This window comes from Tauraco erythrolophus, chromosome 2, assembly GCF_009769465.1.
Source record: "Tauraco erythrolophus isolate bTauEry1 chromosome 2, bTauEry1.pri, whole genome shotgun sequence".
Classification (NCBI taxonomy): Eukaryota; Metazoa; Chordata; class Aves; order Musophagiformes; family Musophagidae; genus Tauraco; species Tauraco erythrolophus.
Genome location: NC_141466.1, coordinates 121,637,180 through 121,663,213, shown reverse-complemented (window position 1 = coordinate 121,663,213; position 26,034 = coordinate 121,637,180). Strand labels below are relative to the sequence as shown.

Below are 26,034 nucleotides of genomic sequence, written 5' to 3'. Positions count from 1 at the left end.
ACAGAGGCTACCTTAAATATGGCGATTTATAACTGCTATGTACTTCATTTTGTAATTACCTGGTAGTCTCCTTTCGGCTTTCACTTTGTCTAGTAATGAAGTAACTTTTTCTCAGCATAGTCTTTTAGGGTTTTGGTTTGGTTTTCATTGTTGGCAATTAAAAGGATAAAAAAAACCCCAAGTATTCAGGAACTGAACTCTAAACCTTCAGAACCACAAGCCACAACACATTTACTACCGGTCAATTTCCTCACTTGGGCAACAGGACACAGAGCCTGTCTGCTCATGGGAATTAATTAAGAACAAGACAGACTGTTTATTTCAAGACAACTACCTCCCCCTGTGGATGTTCTTAATAGAGAATAGCATTACCGCACAGGAGTGAAGGTAGCTACCTCACCAGGTTGAGAAGCTCTACATTTATTAGCTAATGGCAAAGAGAAGATTATGTTAATGAGCTGGTAAAGAAGAAATAAATCATGAACAACATAATGAATTGGTTACTTATGTGCGAGTAATTTCACCTGATGGTCAGTACAGCCATGAAAAAAAGTAATAGTGAGCTCCTTCTCAGATTCAACTGTTATAAAAGGATTGGCTGAGGTTCGTCTAGCTTCTCTTCCCTGAGGTCGCATAATCTTTGTCTTGAACGACATGTTTTCAATTAAAAAAAAAAGCAAGAAAAGGTATATAATTCACACCATTAAGCAGAAGCAAACGCTGAGCTCATTCTCTGATGATTACACATATTTGTAATGTAACAGTATGAACAGGTCACACACAGGGATGGGGCCTCATTTTTCTGCTCTCAGAAGACGGGCAATTTCCTTGTGTCCACCTTCCCTTCTCCAGCTGCCCCGGCGGCACGTGGGCTGAAGTCTCCAATCCCGTGTAATCTGCGCTGGAAGCCCAGATGAGCTACCAGGATGCTGCCGGTTCACAATACCTGGCTTTCTGCCACGACAGGAACGTTCAGGGTTTCGGGCAAGTTGCCAGCATTAAGCAACTTAAACCACAGATGAGGAATAGCAATTTTCAAAGCTTTTAACTTTGTTAAATGTGAACTGAACTAGCAAAACGCACCTCCCTGGGCCCAAGGCTATCTCTGCCACATTTCAAAGGCCTGCAGCAAACAATGGAAGTGTTAGAGCTTGTCAGAAAAGGTCACAAGAATCCCTTCTAAAAGAAAGCACAAGGTAAACTAAAAATGAGAGTCACTGCCAATTCTTCCTAAAAACAGTGAACTCTTGTTGCTTTTGCAGGAATTTCTTTTGATATTAGCCACTAAATAAATGCAAGTTATTCTTCCGCTCTTCTGAACATTTCAACAGATGCTTTTTCAGGCAGCCTTCTGATGTTGTATCAGTAATGTGACATTGCTCCATAGAACTTTATAGATACCTATTCTGTAAATCTACTGCATCATTTATATTAATGCACAGCCACAGGCAGATTTATGGAAGTATTAGTCTTTGCCTGTGAGAAATCTTTCTTTTAAATACTTGAGAACAGAACACAGATGCCAGATTTGTGCAGACATTGCACTAACAAAGGAAAACAACCTCTGTGATTGGAGGGGCTTAGAGCACTTGGTATTTTTAAGCCTCGTATTGATGACACAGAACCTGATGTGGTGTCTCTGAAGGCCAGAGAACACCTGTTAACTGAGGGTGGAAATAAAATAAGCATATTCTACAATCCTGCATGAGGTGCTGGTGTCCATGAACTTACATCAGGCATAAAGATGGCTATTCTTAAGAAAGCTCCTTAGGACAGCTATAGTTAAACAGGACTTTAACGGAAACAAGCAAGTTTTAGGCTTGATAAACTACTGCATCAGCAGCCCACTCTACACAAACAATCACAAGATGGAGATTAATAAAAATATTGCTTCACCACTCAGTGGTAAGGAGCAGCTATCCATAGATGATGGGGAGACATCTGAAATGCTTAATGCCTTTCTTTTTTCCTTCATTTGTCCTTATTCTACAAGTCAGATGCAAGTTGCAGACTAGCATTACTAATATCAGACACAAAAAGGTCAGATTTCAGCCAGGCGTGGAAACAGCTTAGATAAGCCAGTTGCTTTCAGATCAGCTGAACACTTTCAATGTAATCCTAGGGTACCGGAATAACCAATATGAAACAAAATCTGAAATTAATGGTCAGTTTGAAAACTTGAAGATAGGTGAGATGTTAGAAGAGCAGGAAAAGACTACATTCCCTCTAGTCTTTAAAAGCATTAAAAAAAAGACAAATCACAAGAACACAGACAAGCCAATGAAAAAGAGGTGGAACAAATAATTAAGTTGCTTCTTAGCATGTGAAAGTTACAAGGGAAACAAGCCACAAACATTAATTTGTCATCAACAAATCATGACAAGCAGTCCAAGTTCCTTCTATAAGAGGGAAACAGGCAGGGGAGGGGAGAAGAGGAGATAACATTATGATTGCAGTTAAGCTCTTTTTATTGTCTCTCAACATGCTCTCATAAGGAAGCATGGAAAACAGAGCCTTAACGAGACTCACATAGCATAGGTGCAAAACAGGCTGGAAAACTATATCCAAGACTAGTTTTAAATGATTCTTGCATTAGAAGGGGTACTGTTTCTTGGGTTCAGTGTTGAAAGTCTGAATTAAGAAGGTGGATGATACACTAGACATGAAGCTGGGATGGACACCAAATGCACTAGAAGAACTCCGATCATACGAAAAGGAGAAAAGTCTGAAGAAAACAGGATGAAATTCAATAGGTACAAGTGCAATATAGGAAGGAGTGATCATTTACATAAATGCAGGATGAGGAAGAACTGGTTAGGTAACAGCTCTTCACAGAATGATGTGGGGGAAACAGTCTATTTAAGCCAAACATAAGTCAACAACATCAGGTTGTTGTGAAAAAGACAAACACCACACTGAGATGTAGAGACAGGAATAAAGCTTGCAAGACATGTACTGCCTCTCCCACTCCACTCAGCATCAATAAAGCTGCAGCAGAAATTTTATGTTGGTTTCCCTGATGCAGAGTGCAAGGAAGATGAGTCCAAAGACAGATCGGGGAGGGTGGGGGGAGCAAAACAAAGAAAGATGGAGCAAATTTACGTCACTTATGTTCCAAAAAAATGATAAAGGAATGTGGTAAGTTTTCCCGCATGTGAAATTTTGAAACAGAAAGAAAACCCTTTGTTCCTCATGCCCGTGCTTACCAACATGAAGATACAGGTTTTAATTGCAATAGGTCAGACATTAGGAGACGCCATCCATAAGGCAGTACAACAAAGCACTCAGACTGCCTTGGAAAGCTGTGGACACTTCGTTATTGGAGGTCTTTAACAACGGGTTGAAGCAATCTTTCATTTCGTAAAGCTAAACTTGCCTTTGGGCAAGCAGAAGGACCAAGTGATCTTTTAAGATGTGTTTCAGACCTACCTTCCCTGTGTTTCTTAACTCCACATCCTACAGGGAAAGGACACAGCTGGCACAGGCTGCTGCCGCCAGCGAGCAGGAGCCCCGCAGAGCTCCCCTCTGCTCCCCGGCAGCAGAGATGCAAGCCGACAAACCCCCGTTTCCCACCAAGCACCCCTCACACTGGCCCTCTCAGTTCACATTAGCCACCAAAAAATACCCCAAACTTCCCATTTTAAAAATTAAACCTGAGGTTTGAGTCTCAATATTATTTCCCTCATAAGCAACTCACACTTAGATTCGCCTGTGTTAATCAGATTTCCTTGCAAAGCACAGTGTATTTTAATAATAGAATCAATGATTTTTTTTCATATTTTTCATTTTTTAATGATTTTGCTTTTTTCCTTCTAACGACAATGGCACACCATTATCTGAACACACGGAAAGTTCAATAACCACTAACACAACTCTTCAAATGAACAACTGTACGAGTGTGTCTTTTACTCATCTTTTAGATGATCAGAAGACTGGCTACCGAAGTATGACCCCGCCATTCCAACTGCCCCCACAAACAGCAGCAGAGCCGAAGGCTCTCTCCCATTCAGCACATCTCCACAAAGACACATTAAAATCTAGGATACACTAGAAAGATTACCTCATCTGCAAGGTAAAAGTTCAGGTCAAACCCAGGACAACAGTCAGCAGAAGAAACCATCCGGTTACAGGCGGGGGAAATTAGGTATTTAGGCAAACAGTAAGACACAAGCAACACTGGTAACTGAATCAGCTGCATCCAGCTCTAAGTCACAGCAAAGATGTCACAAGCAGAGTGAACTAGAAAACAAGAATTACTTTGGGTTTTGTTTTGTTTTTCTTCTTTTTTTTAAAGAAAAAAACAAGGTGATAATGCTTGAAAAATTCTTCTATACGAGAAACTTCACTCATAAACACCATTTATAAACAACACAGAAAACCAAAAAGTATTATTAAATAAACAAAGCAAGTGAAAAATTAAGGAATGGCCGACTTGAATGTTCTTGTTTTAGTTGCCCAACGGAACAAGCATTATTTAAGCAGTGTGAAGGCAGATTGCTATCTTTACCTCATTGAATAGTACCTTATTTTGTGAATAGCCCCCACGGAATAGCAGCCACTACACAAGGATTCAATAGCTCAATGATCATAACAAGACTGGCACAATCTGGAACTTAATTTGCATGCAGTTTGAATATTTTTGCTTTATTAGTTTCATTTCAAAATAAAAATACATGTGAAAGTAACAGCAATTCAAGTGCCACTTGGCTTAACATATATTTTTCCAGGAATTCTTACACTATCCAAATTTACTAATTGCTAGGACTTGTGCAGCTAAAAGGAGAAATGCATGTTAAATGAAAATATCCTTTTTGTTTTATAATACATAATTAACACAAGTTTACCTAGCTTCAACACTGGCAAATCTATCCTCTTGCAAAAACTACACATAATTTTCATGCTACAAATTAAATTTGGTGTGGTTACGCTTTTAGCACTCAACAAGTAAAAGCTTGTAAATGAAAAAGCTGAAGCATAAAGGTATGGCAAGTCTCATTTAAGAAATAGAAATCTTTGGGAAAGAGGAATTCTCTCCTGCAGAAGTCAAGAAAGCTGCAAATAATTAAACACTGCTTTTGATTAACACTTTACACTACATGTTTATTTTGAAAGTCCTTATTTAGGCAGATTGTGATATTACTTATTTGATAAGTAATCAAATCCCTGTACTTCACTCCCATATGATGCCTGGCTAATAACCACACAACAGTTGGAAACTGTCAAAATATTTTACAGCTCAATTGTAATTACCATCCAAGTCTAAGCATGCCGTAATTGGGCGTTAGCCGTGTTCTAGGGGTGTTACAGCAATACACAGCAGTCAGTTCTTCTGTGTTTCATTTTTACATGTGTGAAACTCCTGAATGATCCCCAGGATCTACTTCATAAAATTTTGAATGAAATACTAGTACGCTGACTGCAGAGAGAGCTTATTTTTTCCCTTAATACAAGGTAGTGTTTACGTCAACATTTAAAAAATTTACCTAACAGTTCGAAGTACAGAATTTGTTCAGCAGCTATGTTTTTTTCTGGTTTAAAAGTCCCTAAAGTAAAAAATATATTGTAAAATAAATCAAAATTAAACATTTTGACCAAAATATTACATGCTAAATATAGCAATATTAAAAGCTTTGAGCAAAAGCTGATTTTTGACTTCAAGGAACAGAATTTGCAGATCATAAATAGAGAAAATATTCTCAGCAGCTGAGAGAGAAAAAAAAGTACTGCCACAATATGGTAACATGAGGAACGTGAAAGGGTATTTAGCATGTACTGTTATATATGTAATGAGCATAATACTAGTGAGTATCGTATACAGATGACAGCCCAATAGGTTTTCTTGAACAGACAACTCTATAGGGGCTTCTGATTGTTTAGAGCTGGTATTTCTAAGGCAGTAGAAGAGATACAGATTCATGATTCACTGGTCTTTCAACACTATTCAAATCATTAATCCATGCATTAACTGTCACTAACTCCATAGTGACAAGACAGACAACATCACTGGATCCCTATTACAATACTATCTAATGGATTAACATCCTTAAAAGACATTATACCTTCGAGCTGACAGGTTATAAATGGAAGGAAGTGTTACATTTTTAAGTGTCCTTTGGACTTAATTTACATGGTTGGGTTAAATAAAATTAAGCACTCTAGAAAGAAAGGCTTTCAATTGGTCCCAAGATGATGCAACACTTAACATGCTTCTGGTGTGAGCTGTTATCGTGATTCCAAATATTCGTCTGCAGACAGGATTAGGAAACATCTGATAGAAAGACAGCACCAGAAGACTTCAGTCCTCCAACTGGTAATACCAGTGCTATTAGTAGGGGCTGTGGAGGAAGGTATTGACTGCTCTCCCTTGGGTTGGGGGATGAGATGAGATTTATCAGACAACCCCAAGGAGGTATAGGGGGAAAAATTTCAGCCAGCACAAACGCAGAAAACTAAGGCTCAAGTCCCATACATCATCTTTAACAAGTCTGATCACGTCCAGGTGTTGAAACGTGCACAGAGCTTATCATTCACACATCTCGGCCTCCTGCAATACTTTTCACTGCATGAGCACCTCGGGATAGGTGGAGGAGGGAAAAGGAGAGAGCCTTCATTCCTACACAGGAATTTCCATGCTTTGGGAAGTGTAAATTAGAGCATTACTACTAGTTTGACAGTAAGTTTGCTAATAAGTGTGTAGCAACACATCTGATTGCATAACGAGGGATTTAATGATTATGACAATCTTTGAAACGGGGAGAATAAAGAGAAGAGAAAGCGTTTGCCGTGTCACCAGAGGGCTCTGGTAACATGGCAAACTAGCCATAATTCCTAAACTTTGATAAATGTATAAAAGCCAACACATGTTAAACTTTGTTGATACTGCTCCAAATAAGCTTGCAGTGGAACCTGCAAGGTTTGTTTTAATATTGAGTACTACTTGCAAGTTAGGTGAGCTTCTAAAAATTATTTAAAGTTCCTGGTGTCCCTGCCCATGGCAGGGGGGTTGGAACTAGATGACCTTTAAGGCTGCTTCCAACCCAAATCACTCTATGGTTCTATGGTCTGTAGGATCTGTCATCTTAAAAACATGGGTTTTGCAGATTGCTAGGCAATGCTTTGCAGTAGAAGCATGTCCCAACACTTGTACAAGGAAACAAGTACAGTGACATCACTTGACTAAGATCCACCTAACCTTTAAAGTTGCACAGGGGAGGAGTTCAAAGAGCAGTTTTGCTTACAGTTGCAATAAAACTTACAGACTACCCAAATAGAGCGCTAGCGGGAGGATGATGAGTTGATAAATACATAGTGTGCATGCTACTTTAGTCATAGTGTAGTTTCTGAGTGAGTTACATTCAACCCCTTCTGTAAGCTTGCAGGCAGAAGAGGAGGGCACTGGACCCTCAAAAGAGAGTTTAGATAGGCAAGACTGGTCTCCCAAGACCTCTTCTGCAGCTGGTAGAGACAGGTTGTTTAGAAGACTCTTCAGAGCAAAAGTCTGACCTAGATGCTCCACACTGGCCTTACAGGATGCTATTCTCTGCCCACACATTATGGAAAACTCCAGAGATACCTTGTGTCCTAAATCAGATGTAAGCAATACAGTTGTAACTACCTTCACTACACAAAGAGGTCAAAAGGACATTCTTACAGAATCTAAACCTACAACTTGCGGCCGAACTGACTGACCAGTTTTTAAAAGAATCCTCTAACTTGAAAAGGACAAAACTGAAAATAAGAGCATAGTAGGATCCGAACTGCCTCTTACTCCATTTTTACTCAATAAATATAAAAATATCCCATTTTAAATATGTATTTTAAAAAAAATGTGAATCTATTTCTCAAATAGTTCCTAAGCAGATGCGCATTTTCCAGCAGTATTCACATCACATGGCTGGGGCTCCACACAGAGCCCATCACTCTTGCCAAAAGCAGCAGGCTCAACATCCAGGAGTTGAAGGATGTGAAATTGCTAAAACCTGGTCAGAAAGTAGATGCCTAAACATATGCACTGTATCATCTATCTATCTTTATTCTTTTTCTCTGCATTGGGCACGAAATATTGGTCAAGTGACCGTCTCAGACACTTGAAAGTGAGACAATTGGTGACGGTGGGCAAATTACGTGTCATCCATGCACAAAAAAAATGCACAGAACTCAAAATCTGGAGAAATATATTTCATTTGTTTGCGGACCAGTCACAGTACTTGCTTCCTCCAAAAAGAGGAAGAAAGCATTCTTTTTAAAAAGATGAAAGTGCTCCAAAGCAAACCACTTATGTCCTACATGTTGTATGGGCTCTCAGACTCTTTAAGTACTTGCAAAAAAGACAGATTGTAAGTGTTTTTAAACCAATCAATTGGATGTCCGAGAAGATCAGAAATGGAAGAAAATTCCAGCAACTTGGAAGGTCTCTTTTGAAGTATTTTCTGATTATTTCCTATTACTCATACCTATATCACACTCTGGTTCTACATTTGAAAACAATAGTAACTATAAAAACGTATTGTGCTAAAATACAACCTAATTTTAGTAGGCAAAACCTATTTTTTGTAAAAGTCTAATATTGTTGCTAGAAATAAATGCACTTGCAGAGAAAATTTCCCTTGTAAACCCCTCAAAAGCATTTTTTCTTTTTACTTTTTAAAAAAAAATATATAATAATGGTAATACTCTATTAGGATTTTGTGTACAATAGAAGGGTTGCAGTTACAGTTATAAGAACTTGAGCACTGAAACGCTGTTTGGTTTGCTATAGTTTTATACTTAATCCTATTGACTGGGTTCTGATCTACACGCTTGTGTCTCAAAACAAAGGATAAAGTCACATCATGTTACTGAGTCATTGCTGCCAATGAAAATCATGACAGACTAGAGTGCCATACGGGCACTTTAGGAATGCATCAGTTTTTCAGCATTACTTTTAAGTGATAAAAACAAAGCTTTTCGTGGAAGTTCTTGAGAGCACTTTGGCAACGTTATGAAAAGAGGTCACAGTTTTATTAAATAATATGGTTGAGTAATTAAGTGGACTCTAGGACACAGCACTTTAATAACGATCTGCTAAATCACCTGTACCAAATTACTATCTGAATTAACTTTTTAGAAAGTTTGCACGCAGATAATAAAGGTACATTTGTACATAACAAATAACCATACGTATTATAGTAACCAATATACTAATATCTAAGTTTGTATCTACCTATACATATATACACACTCACACAAAGAAAATACACACACACTGTCAATGAATTACTTTCATTACACTCCAGAAGCATAAAATACAAAGGCAGCTAATCAGAAACAAAATGAAGAATACAAAAATATAACACTTTTTATTTATAATTATTTCAGATGGTGTAACATTTTAGGACACTTTTAAAGCTTGATTAGCTGAGTTGGATTTCAAAGATCTATTCGAACTGAAGCAAGCCAGGAAACGTGACCTTGAAAAGGCTTTAAGAAAATGACAGTTCCTTGTCTCAGAGGAGTTAATGAAGTGAGGGAAAATGGAGATTTGGGGTGGCCCACCAAAGAAAAAGACACTCTTGTGGATGGTCCTTTAGAGATACAACAGACAACTAAGGAACTAGACGCTACTCTAGTCTGCCCCAGTTCATACTCGTGGAAACTCGGATGAAAAGATTTCACTGCCCAGGAACTTGATTCAAGAACAACTAAAGGACTTTGACTTCTTGTGGCCTTCAGAGGACTCTCCGTTAAGTCTCATGAACTAAAAAAAGCCAAGCGTCTAACTGCAACCATCAAACTTATTTCAAAATGTATTTCTAAGGTTTTGTTCTTGTGAATATGACAGCCTTTCACACAACTGTGCACGCACAATCACAGCCAGCAGTTACGTACACGTTTGTGAGCTTAATGTGGAGGGCAATGTCTGTGAAACCACAGGAGAAAAAAAGGCGACTTTCTACAGCTGCGGTGGGCCCAAATCCGTTCACTACAAATAGCACAGTTATGTGCTCTTGGTGCTAAAGATGCCAGGCATGTATATGAAGTTGTTTCTAGTCTCGAAATTAAACACCACAGCATCTTCACTAAGGTAACAAAAACAACTAATGAAGCCTCCAGCACTTAGAGCTGTCTTCCTCAAGATACTCAATATCAGATGATGACTTCCTTTTTTTTTTAAAAAAAACCCAACCTGTTGAACGACTCATTTTTTGAGGATGGGAGATGTGTTATGACTCCTGAGTTTACAGTGGCAGTGGGTAGCCCACAGCTTGCCTCATCAAGTTCTGCTCAAAAGGAGTATGGGAAGAGGCAGAATAAGCTGTATTAGAAGATGTTTTACCATGCTACATCCTCTGAATCTAAATTACTTTTCTACAGAGAGAGACTGCCCTCTCAACAGTATAGCTCTCTTTAAAGTGTAATGTAGGCATTTAATCAGTGGGTGTTTAATCAAGCCCTTAAATATTACAGTTGAACTTCAATATATGAAGCTCACCAATATTTTTCATAACGTTTACAGCATGATTTCCTTAATTACTTTAGTTTCTAGCTACCTCCTTTAAAGCCCTTTCACTGGGCTAGAGCACATGATTTCATTCACACTTTAAAAGCTTTTCCCATGCATGCTTTTCAAAGCTGATTTGTCTGAATTATACATATGAACTATATTTAAAATCTGTGCATTATTCATTATTACAAACTATGAAGTATCGTTTAGGGATTAACACAACTATCTACCAAACTGCAAAATAGCTCTTGTCAATAATGAAACCAAGTGAGTTTCAAAGAATTTGTTGTATTTTTAAAAGGTAACTAAATCCTTCTATAATGTAGAAAAATATTCTCTAAATCTACCCAGAAAAAAAACATACACATGTTCTATTTTTTATTGAGACGAAAACAAATTCAGTTTATCTAACAGGCACATAGAGTATAAAACTACTTAAGCTATATCAGAAAGAGTTCTTGTTTTAAATATGTTTTTAACCATTTTTCCTTTTCTATAACACTCTCTATACAAGCACTTGCACTTGAGATCCATCTATGTGCTTCTGCACAGGATAAATCAAACAAAAAAAACATTAGCAGCATCTGGATTTTGTATTCAAATGGCTAATTCTCCAGAGAAACGTCATCTCCTTTTTCCCTATATTCTACCTATGTATTTTAAAATAAGTCAGAAAAAATGTGAATTTAAACTATGTTACATCACACAAAACCCTCAGATAGCTCATACAGCGATAGCCACAGAGAACGGACAGTTATTTGGAAAGAGCAGAAAAAATATTTAAAAGAAGGCAGTGAGTCAAAAAAACATGCATGCAGCTTGACTTAAAAAAAAACTGGGATCATCTAGTTCTTTTGGATGATTTTCTATTAATTTTCTTTTCTTTTATGCAGTTAATTTTTTAGGAAATGGTTGTTTTTTCCCCCCTTTTTGTCACCACAGACACTCCCTTTAGGCAACCGTGCATCAACAATCCTCCCACGTTCAAAGTCGGCTACATCTGTTGCTCTTTCCCATTGTTGAAAATTCCTGCCTTAATCCTATTTGACTTTATTCATGCAAAGGTCATCCTGAATTCAACAAATGGAGGAGCGATAGCAAGCACACTGTTGAACATGGCTAAAAAATGCTGTTGTAGAACATGCAGCTAGTGTGCCGGCACTATCTCAGAAGTACTTGGTTTTATTATGCAGCTTTGAGTCCCCGTAGCTGTGTTGCAATATGAATTGGCAACATATTTCTTCTAGCAACTCAGGAATTCAACGATTTCCTTCTAACTGGCTTGATTCTTTCTCCTTAAAAAAGATTTGCACTTGACTCGTATCTGCTAGTGAGTATGCATACAACATACATATATAATATTTGACTGTTTCACATGTCCTAGGGCTTAGCTTCTGGCATATACGGCTTTCCTGTTTCTCCTGGTTTTTATTTCTCAGTATATCTAGCTTCACAAATCTATTTAACTAATTAGCCCATCTAAAACTTATGGTGATCACTATTTTAAATAAATGAGGCACATTTCTGCCCACAAGGTAGAACAGCTAATACCAATACCTCGTTTTAGGGATGTCACCATCTATTTTGGTTTTAGACTTGTTTTTCCTCCCCAGCAACAAAAAAAAAAATAAAAATAAAAGCATTCTGGCTCATATCTGTGATTTATTCCTATGCTTAAGTATCTGACCCAAACCAAAGGAAGATTAGCAGGAACAGTGAATTTAGTAATCGAAGCAAAGTTAACTATCAGACTGATTTATGAAGGGAAGATAATTATTTTTGTAATGTGTCCATAACTCATCATGACAGAAGCAAAGGAATATTTATTCATGCACGCTTGTTTCCAGTTTGAGGTGCTTGCCAACCACGATGAACCAAACCCACCCTTCAGGCGAGCAGAGAAAATAGGCTATTGTTAGCCTCATCCCTCCACAGAGGGCCCCGGATGGCACAGAGTGCACCCCAGACTTTCACTATCTAAACCAGTCCCCCCATAAAGCTTGATGTAGTAGCTAAAAGTTAAACACTACAATAATAACAGCTTGTTCGAATTATGTTTAGCTCCTCATCACCTGCGAGGGAACGTTGGAAATAATCAAGTTTTCAATTTAAAAGCTATCCAGTGCTCTGCTTGTGTGGCTCTTGTTAAGGAGCCTGGTAATAAGGTGTAAAAACTCTACAGAAAAAGGGTAGGTTTTACCAGGTTTTTGTCGCAAAGATTTTGAGGATTTTTGTTTTGATGGTAGTTTAAAAAATGTCTTACAAGAGAAGCGTTCCTTCTTTCTTCTATCTTTTAAAGAGCAAAGCTTGAACTAAACAGAAGCAATAGTCTGTGAAGCCAAGCATGCGAATCAAAGCCCTCCACATCCTTTGAAAAGGTTAACGTGAATGGCAGGAAGGTGGTTATCCTCCAGTCCCTACGCCAGGAGCCCGCGGTCCCACACCGTCTGCTTGCCTCCTCCCGGCGCCCTTCCGCCAGAGGAGCGAAGGCAAATAACTTAAAGGAAATAAAATAAAAGGCCCTCATCACGGATAAGGATTTTCAGATTACATATCCCAGAAGCTAGCCCAGCTCTCACTTTGAGCTGACCTAATGCGGTTGTTTTTCCAACGCTTCGGCAGGCCACGGATGCCTCGCCTGACCGGTGGCGTTTGCGCCTAATCCGGTTTGTCCTCTGCGAGAGAAACTAAACAGTGCCATGAAAGCATTGACATTTAGGAACAGCAGCGCTCCAGAAACTTTAACGCTCCAGGCAGCTCCTATTTTTTTCCATGTATTTATGCACCTGAGGGATATTTAAAGGACATCTTTCAGGCACGTAACTTCGGCACCTCCGCAATGAGACCAGTCGCCTCCGATCGCGCAGGAATGGGTACAATGAGACACCTGTCCCAAAGGCAACGCAGAGCCCAGCTCACACTCCCCACTCTCCCTACAGAGATCCCCTGTTTCCACTCTTCCATCTCACTCTCTTCTGAGACTCGCAGTATTTGATTCACCTCCTAAAGCAGGAAGCTGCAGCCCAGAACAGGCAGCATGGGTATTCCCACCATCCAAATGCCATCTCTCCTCTGACCTCAGCAGCCTTGAAGCAGTTCCTGGATCAGGATATATGCATCATTTGACCAACCTTGCAATTGTTGGCAAGACAGACTGTTGGGCACTTCATTCAAGATAAAGGGAAAGGTTTTATATAAATCACCACATATATTTACACGGGATACATTAAAAATTCTAGTATTAGTGTCAGTTTTTTGAATAAAATATGAAAGAAGTATCTTCTGTTACAGTTTGCTTACATGCAATGGTGCTGGCATTTTAACGGCACATAGCAACAATATTCCCCTTTACTTCTTGACACAAGACACTATGCTTGTTGTTTTTTCCAGTTTCCACCAGAGATGAATTTTCTTCTCACAGACTGGTGCAAAATTTTAAACTTCCAAGATAAAATAAAGTATATAAAAATATTGCCATTACATATCTAAAGAGCGTATTTTTCCACAAGAAGTGAAGTAATATTTTATGACAACAAATATGAGTACTATAATTTGTAAATGTAAGTTAAATATAAAAATATGAAAAGTGAGGCTTTGAATGTCTTAATACGAGTTAAATTACCAACCTTATTTGCACAGACATCTTGCAGAAGTGCTAACTGGTGCAATCCAGAACTGCCGCAGGCACTGACAATGTTTCCATCTATTTCAGTAGCAGCTACACTGCACCAATAACACGGAAATACCTTAAAGAGCAATTATGAAAATGGCAGAAGGAGCCAAGCATTTATCATCCTGCAAATTACATATATTAATTTGCAATGAAAAATATTTTTCTAGGACAGCCCTGGAGACCCGTTATCTGCATCCCCACTATTAATCAGGATCTAAAGAAGAAACAGCGAAACACTTAAGTAGCAGCACTTAAAATTGCCAAATCAAGTGTTCAGAAGTTGGGATATTATAAAATTATAGTTACATATTCAATGTTAATTAGTACGCTTTGTATATTTGCATTATGATACAATCTTTAAGCGTACTTCTTCCCCTAGAGTTCTCCCTCATGGAGAGCACTCAACAAACAACCTCAGTGAATGGGACTACCCAGTATTCCTATTTTTCTGAATTACTAGTTGTCCTCATCCCTCATCAGCTGCATACTGCCTGGACCTTGAACTGAACACAGTATCACTCATGTCATCAAAGGGCTCTTCTACAATGTTCATCTTCATGGTATTTTGATCTAGAAGATTAAACATTTAATCTTCCAGACATCCTTATGAGGTAGCAGTCCATTTAATCGAAGCAAAAGTGAGGTCCACAAAACACCCAACTCCAAGTTATCAGAAGTTGCTTTGGAGTCCTCAGTCTGAGCCACCTAAGATGGGGAACCACTTGTTTTATGGATACTTCACGTGCCATGAAACAGCACTCTTTCAGCTGCATGGCACTTGAGTCAAGTCAATAGCTGTGCTAATTTATCATGGAACTTAAAAACCACCATAGTCCAAAATCTGGTTCAAGAGATTAGCCTAGCACCACATTACAAATTCATGACAGAGGAAACAATAAACATTCACTGCTCCTGGACAGCATTCGGTTGCTTAATTGTCAGAGAAAGTAGTGTCTTTCTGCTGGCCCTTGTCTCAAACAGCACACAACCTGGACTAGCTCCCTCTGTAACGATACACGCAGTGCTGCACGAGTCATGAGCTTTGCAGAAAGACCTGCATGTGATGACGTGCTTCCATCTAGAAAACACTCTGGCTTCTTAATGTGCGTGCTTGGAAATGGGATAAGGTGAGAAGTGAGGGGCTAAGGTTGGGAAGGAGCTCAGCTCCGCCTCCAAACCTGTGCATAACTCCCGCTACAGGAACAAAGGTTAATTATTGACTTATCTGGTTTTAAATCTCAAATTCCAAAGGAAGCATCTCTTTTAGAGGTAACGTGACTGTGAACAGCACCTACAGCACCTGAATCTTTTTGACAGCAGTTCAGCTGCCTTGTTGCTAGAAAATAGGCCCAAAATATTTCAGTCAGAACAGCAGAAAGCAGCAGATACAACAAGGGTGAGCTTGGTTTCATCTACACTCTTGGTGTCTAAAAATTGACTCCTGTTGGCACCAATCATGGGAATAATATGAAGACAACAGACACCACCCTCTACCAATCTACATTCACAGAGCTACCCACAGTGAGAAGGAGGGAATCAAGTAAGGCTGCAAAGAAACAAAATCTGGTATGTTATTAACAGACAACTGCTACAGTAAAACCACACAGGCAAAACAAGCAATGTCCAACTAAGAAAGAATTTATCACTTTGGTAGCCTAAGGAGATGACTGGTAAGCAAAAACCTACTCATAAAAGTACGAGTCTCAAAGGTACACATACAGTATCTGGCATACTCCTTTGGATCCTAATGGAAAGTGAGAAGTTTTTCCTTCTGCTGGTCTCTTTTGTGACTGCTCATGGACAGGTCATCACGTTACACACCACTTCTTGCACTTTTCACAAAATCTCTAATTAAATATGTAGGACAAAGCAAGGGATCTCCATTTTGCTGAACAACTCTGTCCATTAATGCTCTTACTCTACATACATGTCTCCTATTCATGTGCAGCCATGCCTGCATGTCGAAGGGACAAAAAGCTTTTGCAACATCTTCCCACTTTTTTCCTGTCCAATCGTGGGTCTATTCTTTAGGTCATATACACAAGAGTCAGCAAATATTCAGGGACAACTAATCCCACCAACTTTAAACGCCCATCTATTAGTTAGGCAAGTCTAACTTACCTAAGCTCTTTTACAGCCAAGGGAGAGAACCAGACACTTCTAGGAATAAGGTATCTGAGGCAGTTGGGTGACTCAATCTCAAAAGGGATTTTTTTACTAAAAAAAGGGATTTTTTTAAAAATTCATTTTACTAAGGACCAGTTCTCTTACTCACATAAGAGTAAGTATTATTCTGCGTATTATTGAAACACCGAATTTTCTCCTCAATATGCACTTGTGTTTGTTCTATTGTTTGTCCTGGTTTTGGTGCTACAGAGGGATGCAGTCATCTCCAATCATCATAGTTTCAAGGCAAAAAGCAGACTGAAAAACACTGTGGGATGAAAGCCCATTTTCCCCAGAAAGATGCAATTTATACTTCTCTAGAAGTCACTTTTTAAAAGCCCACACTTGCAGTTGAGTTTGAAATCCTTGGACTGTACTGATTTCAAGATTCTCTGCCTTCAACACTTTTTTTTTTTGACAAATACAGCCTATAGACAAGATGTTAGATAATTTTATTTTAAAAGTTACTAGTATACATGCACATATGTGTGTGCATGTATATAAAACGCTTTTCCTATTTACAGAGAAATTAGTCAGCATTCCGGTCACCAGTGAAACAGAAATAGAAGAAACATAATAATTAGCTATCTGATAATTTGCAATGATATACTGCATTCCTACTTCCATCTGCATAAACAGTGACCCCTTCATTAACAAATCATTAGATTTCCACAAAACCAGTAAAAACAGACAATTAGAGTGTTTAATTTCCCTGTACTGACATACATTCAGGAGGTAGGAACTTGGATGATTAAAGATTTTTTATTTTTAAATGATTCTGCTACAAATATGAACTGAGGGAAATTTAAACTATAAAAGACATTTGAACATGAAATAATCGTAGACGACTTGACTAAGGTTGCATTAGATACAAGGAAGAAATTTTGCACTCAGAGGGTGGTGAGGCACTGGAACAGGTTGCCCAGAGAAGTTGTAGATGCCCCATCCCTGGAAGTGTTCAAGGCCAGGTTGGATGAGGCTTTGGGCAACCTGGTGTAGTGGAGAAGGTTTCCCTGCCTATGGCAGGGGGGTTGGAACTAGATGATCTTTGAGGTCTCTTCCAACTCTAACCATTCTATGATTCTATGATTTTTTATTTTAACAGTCTGCTTCCTGGCAGTACTAGCCTAAATACTGCTGGATCGTTAGAACTTGCAGCTGCTGAGAACAACAAATACCCTAAACCAGCACACTGCCGAGACACTAAGGATATGTTTCACAGCTGAACAACGACTGTGCTGCAACTGGAAGGGACTGTCCTGCCGTGTTCCTGTGCCAGTGTTGCATCCCTGGTACCCACATAACTCACAGCTGGTACTGGCACTGACACAAGGTGGGGCAGGGTAGGGGGGACCATGAGAAGTTAGGATAGGGACCCAACACAAGGCAGTAAATCCAAACCCTGAAGCATGCATTAGCTGAGGGCAAGAAGATGATGTTCTTTAGCTTATACCTTCAGCAAAATGGAAAAATACTACACTTGCATTTGGAAGTGAACAGGTCACTCCTTACTCTAACACGTATTCTAAGGAGGCTGTTTCATGTCTCAACGCAGGTCAATAGTAAGGAGCACTGAAAAGCACATAGCTAGTCGAGTTGACAAACACTGTTTGAAACTCGTGCAAACAGTAACAAGAAATTACTTAAGTATTGTATAAAAAAGGGACCTCTTTTTATTATTTAACGCTTGAAAAGCTGCAAGTTTAATGAACCGTCTATGCTTCAAAATGATTATCTCACTATCTCTCTGTCCACATTATGCGTGTGGCTTGTCTTTCTTCCTATTAAAAGATAAAACATCTTAAGGCTGTATGCAAAGGTGGATTTTCTCGGAGTGCCTTTTTGGTACAAGCTCATAACAGTAGATATCTTAAAATTCTGTCCACTACCTCCCAAGTCTTCCTTGGGCTTGATGAACTGTCTATCCACATAGGAAGTGACAAAGATCTCATGTAAATGAGCTGCACAGCTCCTTTGCAGCTAGTGTGAAGCTGGGAAGGAGCAAAATCCTCAAACAAGATGTTCCAGAGAGCCAGGAATTCCTTACGTGAATGGACAACTGAGATACTTTTGATACCAAGAGACAACGAGTGATCTTCGTCTACTGTTTGGAGTTTAATGTAATTTCTCCACCTGGCTGCATTACTGTATCTCTGTTTTAAGATGAGCTCTTCCTACTGTTCTTCCACATAAGGTTGCTAGTTCTGGGGTAAATAGAAGTGGAAAAAGTAGGCAACTGGAGACTATAGCATCTTTGAGATCTTGGAGAGTTGCACCTACTACTATACTGAATGTTACTTTCCTTCTCTTCCCCTAGACTTCCACTAAACAGAATCATTGCAGATATACAACAGATGACAAAGGATACTGGATGGAGACAAGTTATCACATGTCACACAGAAAAAGGATTCTTTATTTCTTATTATGTATTTCTTACAAATATGTTTCATTAGAGCTTAAATCAACTAGTTTGGCATGAGAGAGCAGACTATCACTGGGCATGCAAAACAATTCACTTTGCTTTAAAAAAGAAAGAGAAAGCTTAAACAATGATGGTGACAACCAGAAACGTTATTACCGGCTTTGAACTATCACGTGAATGTGTATTCTCGTTTTCTGAGAACGTAAAAGGCCATCAGGAGCTCTTGTCTACAAGAAACAAAATCAATGTTTTCATGACTACCAGCAATGCTGACTTTCATAAAGGTGAGACTGGCGTATACATTAACATGACAGATTTAAGCTTACTTCTCATTCTGTCCTGGTGCTATATACTTCCGTCAGTTGCTAGGAATAACTCAAAATCAAAGACAGGTTCAAAAAGCATCCTGTGGTTTGATATCAATTCCATGTCTGTTCATATAATCATGTATTGTCAGAGAAACACCTATTTCCAAGACTAGAGTGCAGGAGTTTCATTTACTGAGATATTTTGGGTAGCCCAGTAGGAAGATGAGATGGAGATCTTTGTGAGCTACCAAAGCCCAGACCAACAAATAGCCCAATGAATCTGCAAGCAGCTACTCGGTAAAGCATGTGTCTAATGAGCACAGGTTTCCAGACCCTGGAGACTGGAGAAAGTATGTGAAACCGAGCTGGAGTCTCCAAACATGCCATATCTGTTGACTTTCAGTAGGTTACTGATAACTGCAGTATCCAGAAACCTGATGGAATCGTGAGCCATCAACAAGGTCCAGGCTTTGGTTGCAGTCTGGCAACAAACTGAAACTACCATGTAATAGGAAAAGCCTTTCTGAGAATGGTTTCCTGAAGGGAAGGTCATTGCTATCCTTCCAAAGAGTGAATGAGTAATGCCAATCCAGTGCAGGAGCTATTTTTTCTTTCAACGCTTAAAAATAACTCTGCAGTTGAGGGTGATTATCTCTTTCCTCCTGTTCCCTAGTAAATAATTCTTCACCTCTCACATAAACGCAGCAGCATTCCTGCCCCCTCCTTCTCACAGAAGCAATAAAATCCATGATTGTGCAGAGACACGTGGCTTCAGCTTCTCTACTATGGCAGACAGTTGCTGACTCTGTAACTGATACCTGGATCTTATTTCCAATAAACTCAGCATAACACAGGGAAGATAGGAGATACTGAGACTGGCTGAGATTTCAGCCAGTTCAAGTTGATATGTACATTTTTAAATCAGCTAAAGCAATGATCAGCTAAAGCAAAGTTTGATTTTTGTTTGCCAGACTCACCTAAACATAGCCTGCACACCATAGTCTTCAAGTCATGTGAGATGATTAACTATGGGATAATTCCAGGCTTTCAGACTTTGCGTTTTTAAGATTTCTCTGATGATTCTGATTAGTTTAGAGGAGACATGGAAGAAAGACAGGTGAGAATTAAGATACTTCTTTAGGAAGTGTGAGTAGGTAATAATATTCGGAAACTAAACTTCCTCCCAACTCGGATATGGCAAATACTAAGCTAATACTATGGGGCCAAGAGCGGGCTGGACCTTTATGGAGAGCTAGACCCTGCCTTATCTCCAACAGATAACTGCCCCTTCCTCACCAACAGAGATGACATGGGAACTCTGAGTGATCAGAAAGGCCAGGTCAAAGGGAAGACATTAAAGAGGCTTGGTAAAGGTTTGCTACTCCAGTTAACTGACTGCTCAGGGAAGCAGTGCAAGGCAAACATTTTTAAAAAATCAGATGAATATTGGAGATATTCAGAAGCTGCCTGGACACAGTTCGAGGTAACTGGATCTAAATAGCCTTGCCTGAGCAGGGGCAGTTAGACCAGGTGACCTCCAGAGGTCCTTTAATGCCTATTCATTGGTCTCATGTGCTGCCTTCACAGATTGTTGAGTTCCTCAACAAGTTCCACCCTGAAGTACTCTCTTTATCCTGGGGATACCAGGCATAACGCTGATACCACCAGATCAGAAGATGCTTTCTGGAGTTTTCTGCCTAGTTTTACATGAAACTTTTACAGAGAATTATCTTGCACAACATACATCTCTGAACAAAGGAACAAGAAGGAGTTTGATTTTTGTGGTGTCAGGACTAATAGAGGTAATTAACTGCAGATATGTTTCCAGGAAAATCTAGAAACAATATTCAACTCTTAAAAGACCATACAACCCCTTCAAAAGAAAGCCTTTTGCAATTCACAGAGATGCATTAGCTGAAGTCTATTCTCAAATGAGTGTGCTTGTTTTGGCTAGGATAGAGTTAATTTTCTTCACAGTAGCTACTACGGGGCTGTGTTTCGGATTTGTGCTGGAAACAGTGTTGATAATGCAGAAGTATTTTAGTTATTGCTGAGCAGTGCTTACACAGAGTCAAGATTTTTTCTGCTTCTCACCCCACCCCACCAGTGAGTAGGCTGGGGTGCAAGAAGTTGGGAGGGGACACAGCTGGGACAGCTGACCCCAACTGACCAAAGGGATGTTCCATACCATATGATGTCATGCTCAGCATAAAAAGCTGAGGAAAGAAGAAGGAAGGGGAGGGACGTTTGGAGTGATGGCGTTTGTGTTCCCAAGTAACCGTTAGGCATGATGAAGCCCTGCTTTCCTGGAGATGGCTGAACACCTGCCTGCCGATGGGAAGCGGTGAATGAATTCCTTGTTTTGCTTTGCTTGCATGCACAGCTTTTGCTTTAACTATTAAATTGTCTTTACCTCAACCCATGAGTTTTCTTACTTCTACCCTTCTGGTTCTCTCCCCCATCCCACTAGAGGTGGAAATGAGCGAGCAGCTGTGTGGTGCTTGGTTGCCAGCTGGGGTTAAACCATGACAATGAGACATGTCCAAGACTGCTGACTGCTAAAAATTCATCGGTTCATTCAATTCTTCTCTTTCATTACCGCAGACATTGCTGCTATAAATTAAGAAAAGATACACACACACAAAAAAAACATCTTGTGTGGGAAGTCAGATATCCCTCAGGGAAGAAACACCTTACCATTACCTAAGTAGTGGTGGAAAACGTTGGATTCAGGCTATGGTGTTTCAACAGCAAACAATTGCACTTCTGTGGAAGTGTTCCTATACTCACGATGCCAATGCTAGAAGGTTCATTGCAGCTGAACGAAGCAATTTTGGTGTCCAGCCATACCCTAGGGATTTGACTTTTGGGTGTATACTTCGGAAAACACCAACCTCTCTTGCCCTACTTTCAAACTGGTATTTAAATTCCTAGGAACTTTACTGTTGTTTTCAACATCTAAGTGGATTTTTTTAATATAGTAACAAAATTTCCATTATTTGGAACCTGTATCTTGAGTAGGAATCTGTCATGTGTCAAATAATCTTTCAGGAGCAATTTCCACCTAATAAACTTGCTGATATATAGATGTTAATAACAACATTTGTATTTTTTGTGTTCAGTAAACGTGACGAACATCATTAGCATGGGAAGGAAAAATGAGCTCCAAATACTCTGTCAAAGATTTGCAGAAACATTTTTGGAGTCTTTTTCCCTTAAAGTTCTAATATTAATGCTGTGTTTCTGTAGTCTCAAGATTAGCATTTCTGCTCTGCAGCCATTTCCTACGAAGGCAACCAAGACAGGGAATTGAACATGTTAGGAAACTTAGGTTCTGGTCAGAGTTGTAGCAGCGGCTTCCTGTGCCCAGCAAACTTGGACAAAACACTGAATAAGATACGTTATTTAACCTGCCTTTACCTAAGTTCACCTCCATGGGACTATTCCCCCTACATAAGGGCGTGTGCTAAGTTCATGTTTGTGTAGTGCCTATACCTTCTAATGGGAGTTCTTCCAGAGTTGCTAAATATTGTCACTACTATTGAGTAATAAGCAAGTTATTTGTGCCAATAGTCCAGGTTCTACCTGGGCACTATTTTGGATGATGGTGTAAGGAAATTGTTTAATTTTCTTTTCTTTTAAATGCCAGTACTTTTCCAAATTTCAAAAAGCATTCCAAGTAAAGTGCTTTTGATCTAACATTATTAGATCACCTTAGAGCAAAACAATTTGAGCACCAAAAAAAGACTGTGCTTACAGGAAGCTTTCTGAATTGCAAGTGACTGTACAATATTTTAACACATCCAGTCAGCAAAACTTTCCACTCTAGCTGTAATATAATAAACCAGGACTCTGCATCTGCTTTGGAGCTTTCCCTAATGGTCTTGTATCCTCCAAAATCCTGTAAAAAAATTAAAGCTTTCTGTACCGGAGAAGGTCAGCACAGAGCTCTGTTTTCCCCCATGGCCCTCATGAATATCAAAGTTTCAGTACTGGGACCTTTGCTGAGCTCAGCTGTGTCTCAGCATCTGTGGCAGAGAGGCAAGCAGGCAGGCACCAAAATATTTGGGAACCAATACCCTGCATAAGAGTAGGAACTACCTGACTATGTTCATAATAACAGGGTCTTCTCAGAATTTCAATCCTATATCTTTTCTTAATCATTTCCAGCTTTTAACACTTAGTCTGGGGTAGACAAAAATTTCAATGGTTCAACCCAGCAGTAATACATTATTTCAGCACAACAATAAAGCAGAGGTTTCCTTGGATGCAGACCTATAAAAAAGCCTCTCAAACAATGAGCAATGGGAGCACAACCTCCATCAAGCAATCCGATAAAAATCTCCTCCACAGGTGTCTCTTCTCTGTCTGGTAGTACCAGAATGCTTTATTTTGGCCACTTTGTTTTGACTCGAGGGCCAAACTCCACCAGAAATCAAGTAATGTGCAATATTTTTCATACAGAAACTCCAGCAAACGGGAACGAACCCCATCTCAGCGCATTATAAAACTGCTATGCTCTGATCTAATATTTCCCTGTTGTGGTTTTGCATATTAAGAGTAATTTGTGAATTGTGCTTGTGGCCCTACTATGTTGCGTTGTTTTGCTATGAGCAGACACAGGTTAGATTTCTGGTCTCATACTCTTTACCCTGAGTGGTAAAACAACAGCAAGATCAAAGCCTGGGGGGACAAGGACATGTCAGAAAACTGGCTGAGTAATTAAGCAATGAAATGATAGGGATGACAAGTAGTTTCATTCAATTCTTAAATACAGCAGCTCCAAAACAAGGCAAAAGAGATGATAATATGCACAAATTGGGAGAGATGTGCTGGAAGGGAAGCCTTCTATCCTTATCTTCCCACCCTTCAAACCAAGCAGTCAGCATGTATCAAATTCATTTTTAAGAAGGGCCCGTTAAAGTATACTATTAAATGCTTATTTTGTTTAAAAAAGTACAAGTTGTGCTAAATGCTGAAAGACTGAAGCTGAAATTCACACCAACAGAAGTTAGCTGCTGTAATCCTAAAATACCTACACCACACATTGTCCTCTTCAACAGAGGTTAACTCATATTTTCCCTTGACAAACACACACGTATGTACATATATATATATGTGCATATGCTTAGCCTGAATGTTCTTAATAAATAGTTACTCTGATTTAAAGTAGACGTCTTTTTTTAAAAATTACTTCAACATACCTATGGAATTGGACGTATATAAATCCCAATGCAAATAAATAGTATCCAGTACTAAGCTCTTAAAACCCAGATTTATGACAGAAATGTGGAGACAGACTCTTCAACAGGGGCAAGGCTTAGCAGCATTACAATAGATCAAGACAAAGTATTGTTCGACATGATTTTCTTCCGTCTCGATGGCATATCCAGCTGTCCTGTAACATTTGTTACTAGAAGACTCTTTTCTTTGAAACTGCAGTTGCTGTTACTATTGTCATTAAATCCTTAAAGAAAAAATGCAAGTTCCTACTGCTGCTCTCTCCCTGTGAACCAGCAAGTGAATAGAGATGAGCCAACACCTTATTAAGTATAAGCAAAGCTTTTAAGATGGCCTGCAGAAATAAACAGGATGTCTACAATACACAAAAAGGTACTGTTAATAACAAAGATGAAATTTTGGTATGGAAAACCTACCTTAGGAGAAGAAGAAAGCTCCCTCGATGCAGGAACAGCTGACACGTTCTCACTCGTGCTTGTCTCTGTCTTTGGCAAGAGGTTTGGTGGTTCAGGGGCCTTTCTTTTCATCTTCTTTTCTGGTTCTTGCAGTAGAGCAACTTTAATTAAAGCAGGGCTTGATTTTGGTTCATAAAACGGATTTGATCTAATCAAAAGAAGGAAAACATATTTCTTTGCTACGTCCTTGGAATTCAAACCAAAAATAAGACCTGTTTAGAGAAGCCAATGACTAAAATGCTTTTATTATCCTACACAGAGTATATTTGTTTTACATGCTCTTAGATGCTAGTTTTTCATAGGACTGAAAAAGTGAGCTATAACAGTTAAAACTGCATTTCTATAAATTTTACAAAGTCCTGTAAATTACAGAAGTGTTATCAATTGCATAAAGCTAACTCTGCAATTATACTTAGCAATCTACCAAAGAGTGATCTGATGTACAGAGAGGCTCAATACCAACAAATCTGAGTGAACTTGCTGGCTGTTTAATATTAAGAATGCTTCATCTGAACGGAGTTAAGAATCAGGTCACTTTTACGTGCGTGCTTCAACACTGCTTTCACTCTTGGCTGTCCAAGTCTGAAAATTTTGGCCTCCGGATGTACACAATCCACATCCAGTGTATTTTAAACTCTGCAGCATACAGCCACCACACCATTTCAAGAACACTCTTTGGACAAGAGAATAGTGTAAGAAAACCACAGCTAACTTGTGTATACCTCTCTACAGATACCAGTATCCATCATCTGCCTATTTTGAAAGTGGTTTTTATAACCAAACCTCCTATAATAAACACAGTAAACATCTTCCATCAAGTGGATGCAGTCCAAAGAATTATTCTTAACTCTGGCGTTCACGTTCCAACTCTGCATTTGTTCCACCCTAAGTAAATACTCCCACAGCATTTTCAAATTTTATCTACTAGTTTGATACATCATGCATCATTCAATAGTACATCAAATAATGGCTTCTACTGCGCACTTAGAAGAGCCAGCAATTTTGTATCCTGCTAAGGAAGCTTATGGGAACCATCTTTGCTCTGAATTATTTTATTTCGCAATCCAAAATTGGACTGTTAATCACAAAACTTATATGTTAATTCCTTTCTAGTTCATACTTCCCCTGTGAGATATATTTATCATATATCTCAAACTACATTTATGTAACTAAGTCACTGCGAATCCCAAAGATCTATCTGCATATAGTTATATAAAGTGTTAAACTAACCACAACAAATAACTTCAGTCCCTTGAATTCAACTCTAGATGGAAACAACAATGCAC

General features: G+C 39.1%; 1 protein-coding gene across 10 annotated transcripts in view; it reads right to left on the bottom strand.

Moving 5' to 3' along the window:
- Positions 1-26,034, bottom strand: part of EHBP1 (EH domain binding protein 1) — a 223,844-nt gene that overhangs the window by 87,513 nt on the left and 110,297 nt on the right. For all 10 annotated transcript variants that reach the window (XM_086630928.1, XM_086630876.1, XM_086630906.1 and 7 more), the window contains one exon: positions 24,710-24,896. In XM_086630928.1, coding sequence (XP_086487054.1) covers positions 24,710-24,896 — 187 coding nt within the window. The remainder of the gene's footprint in view (positions 1-24,709; positions 24,897-26,034) is intronic.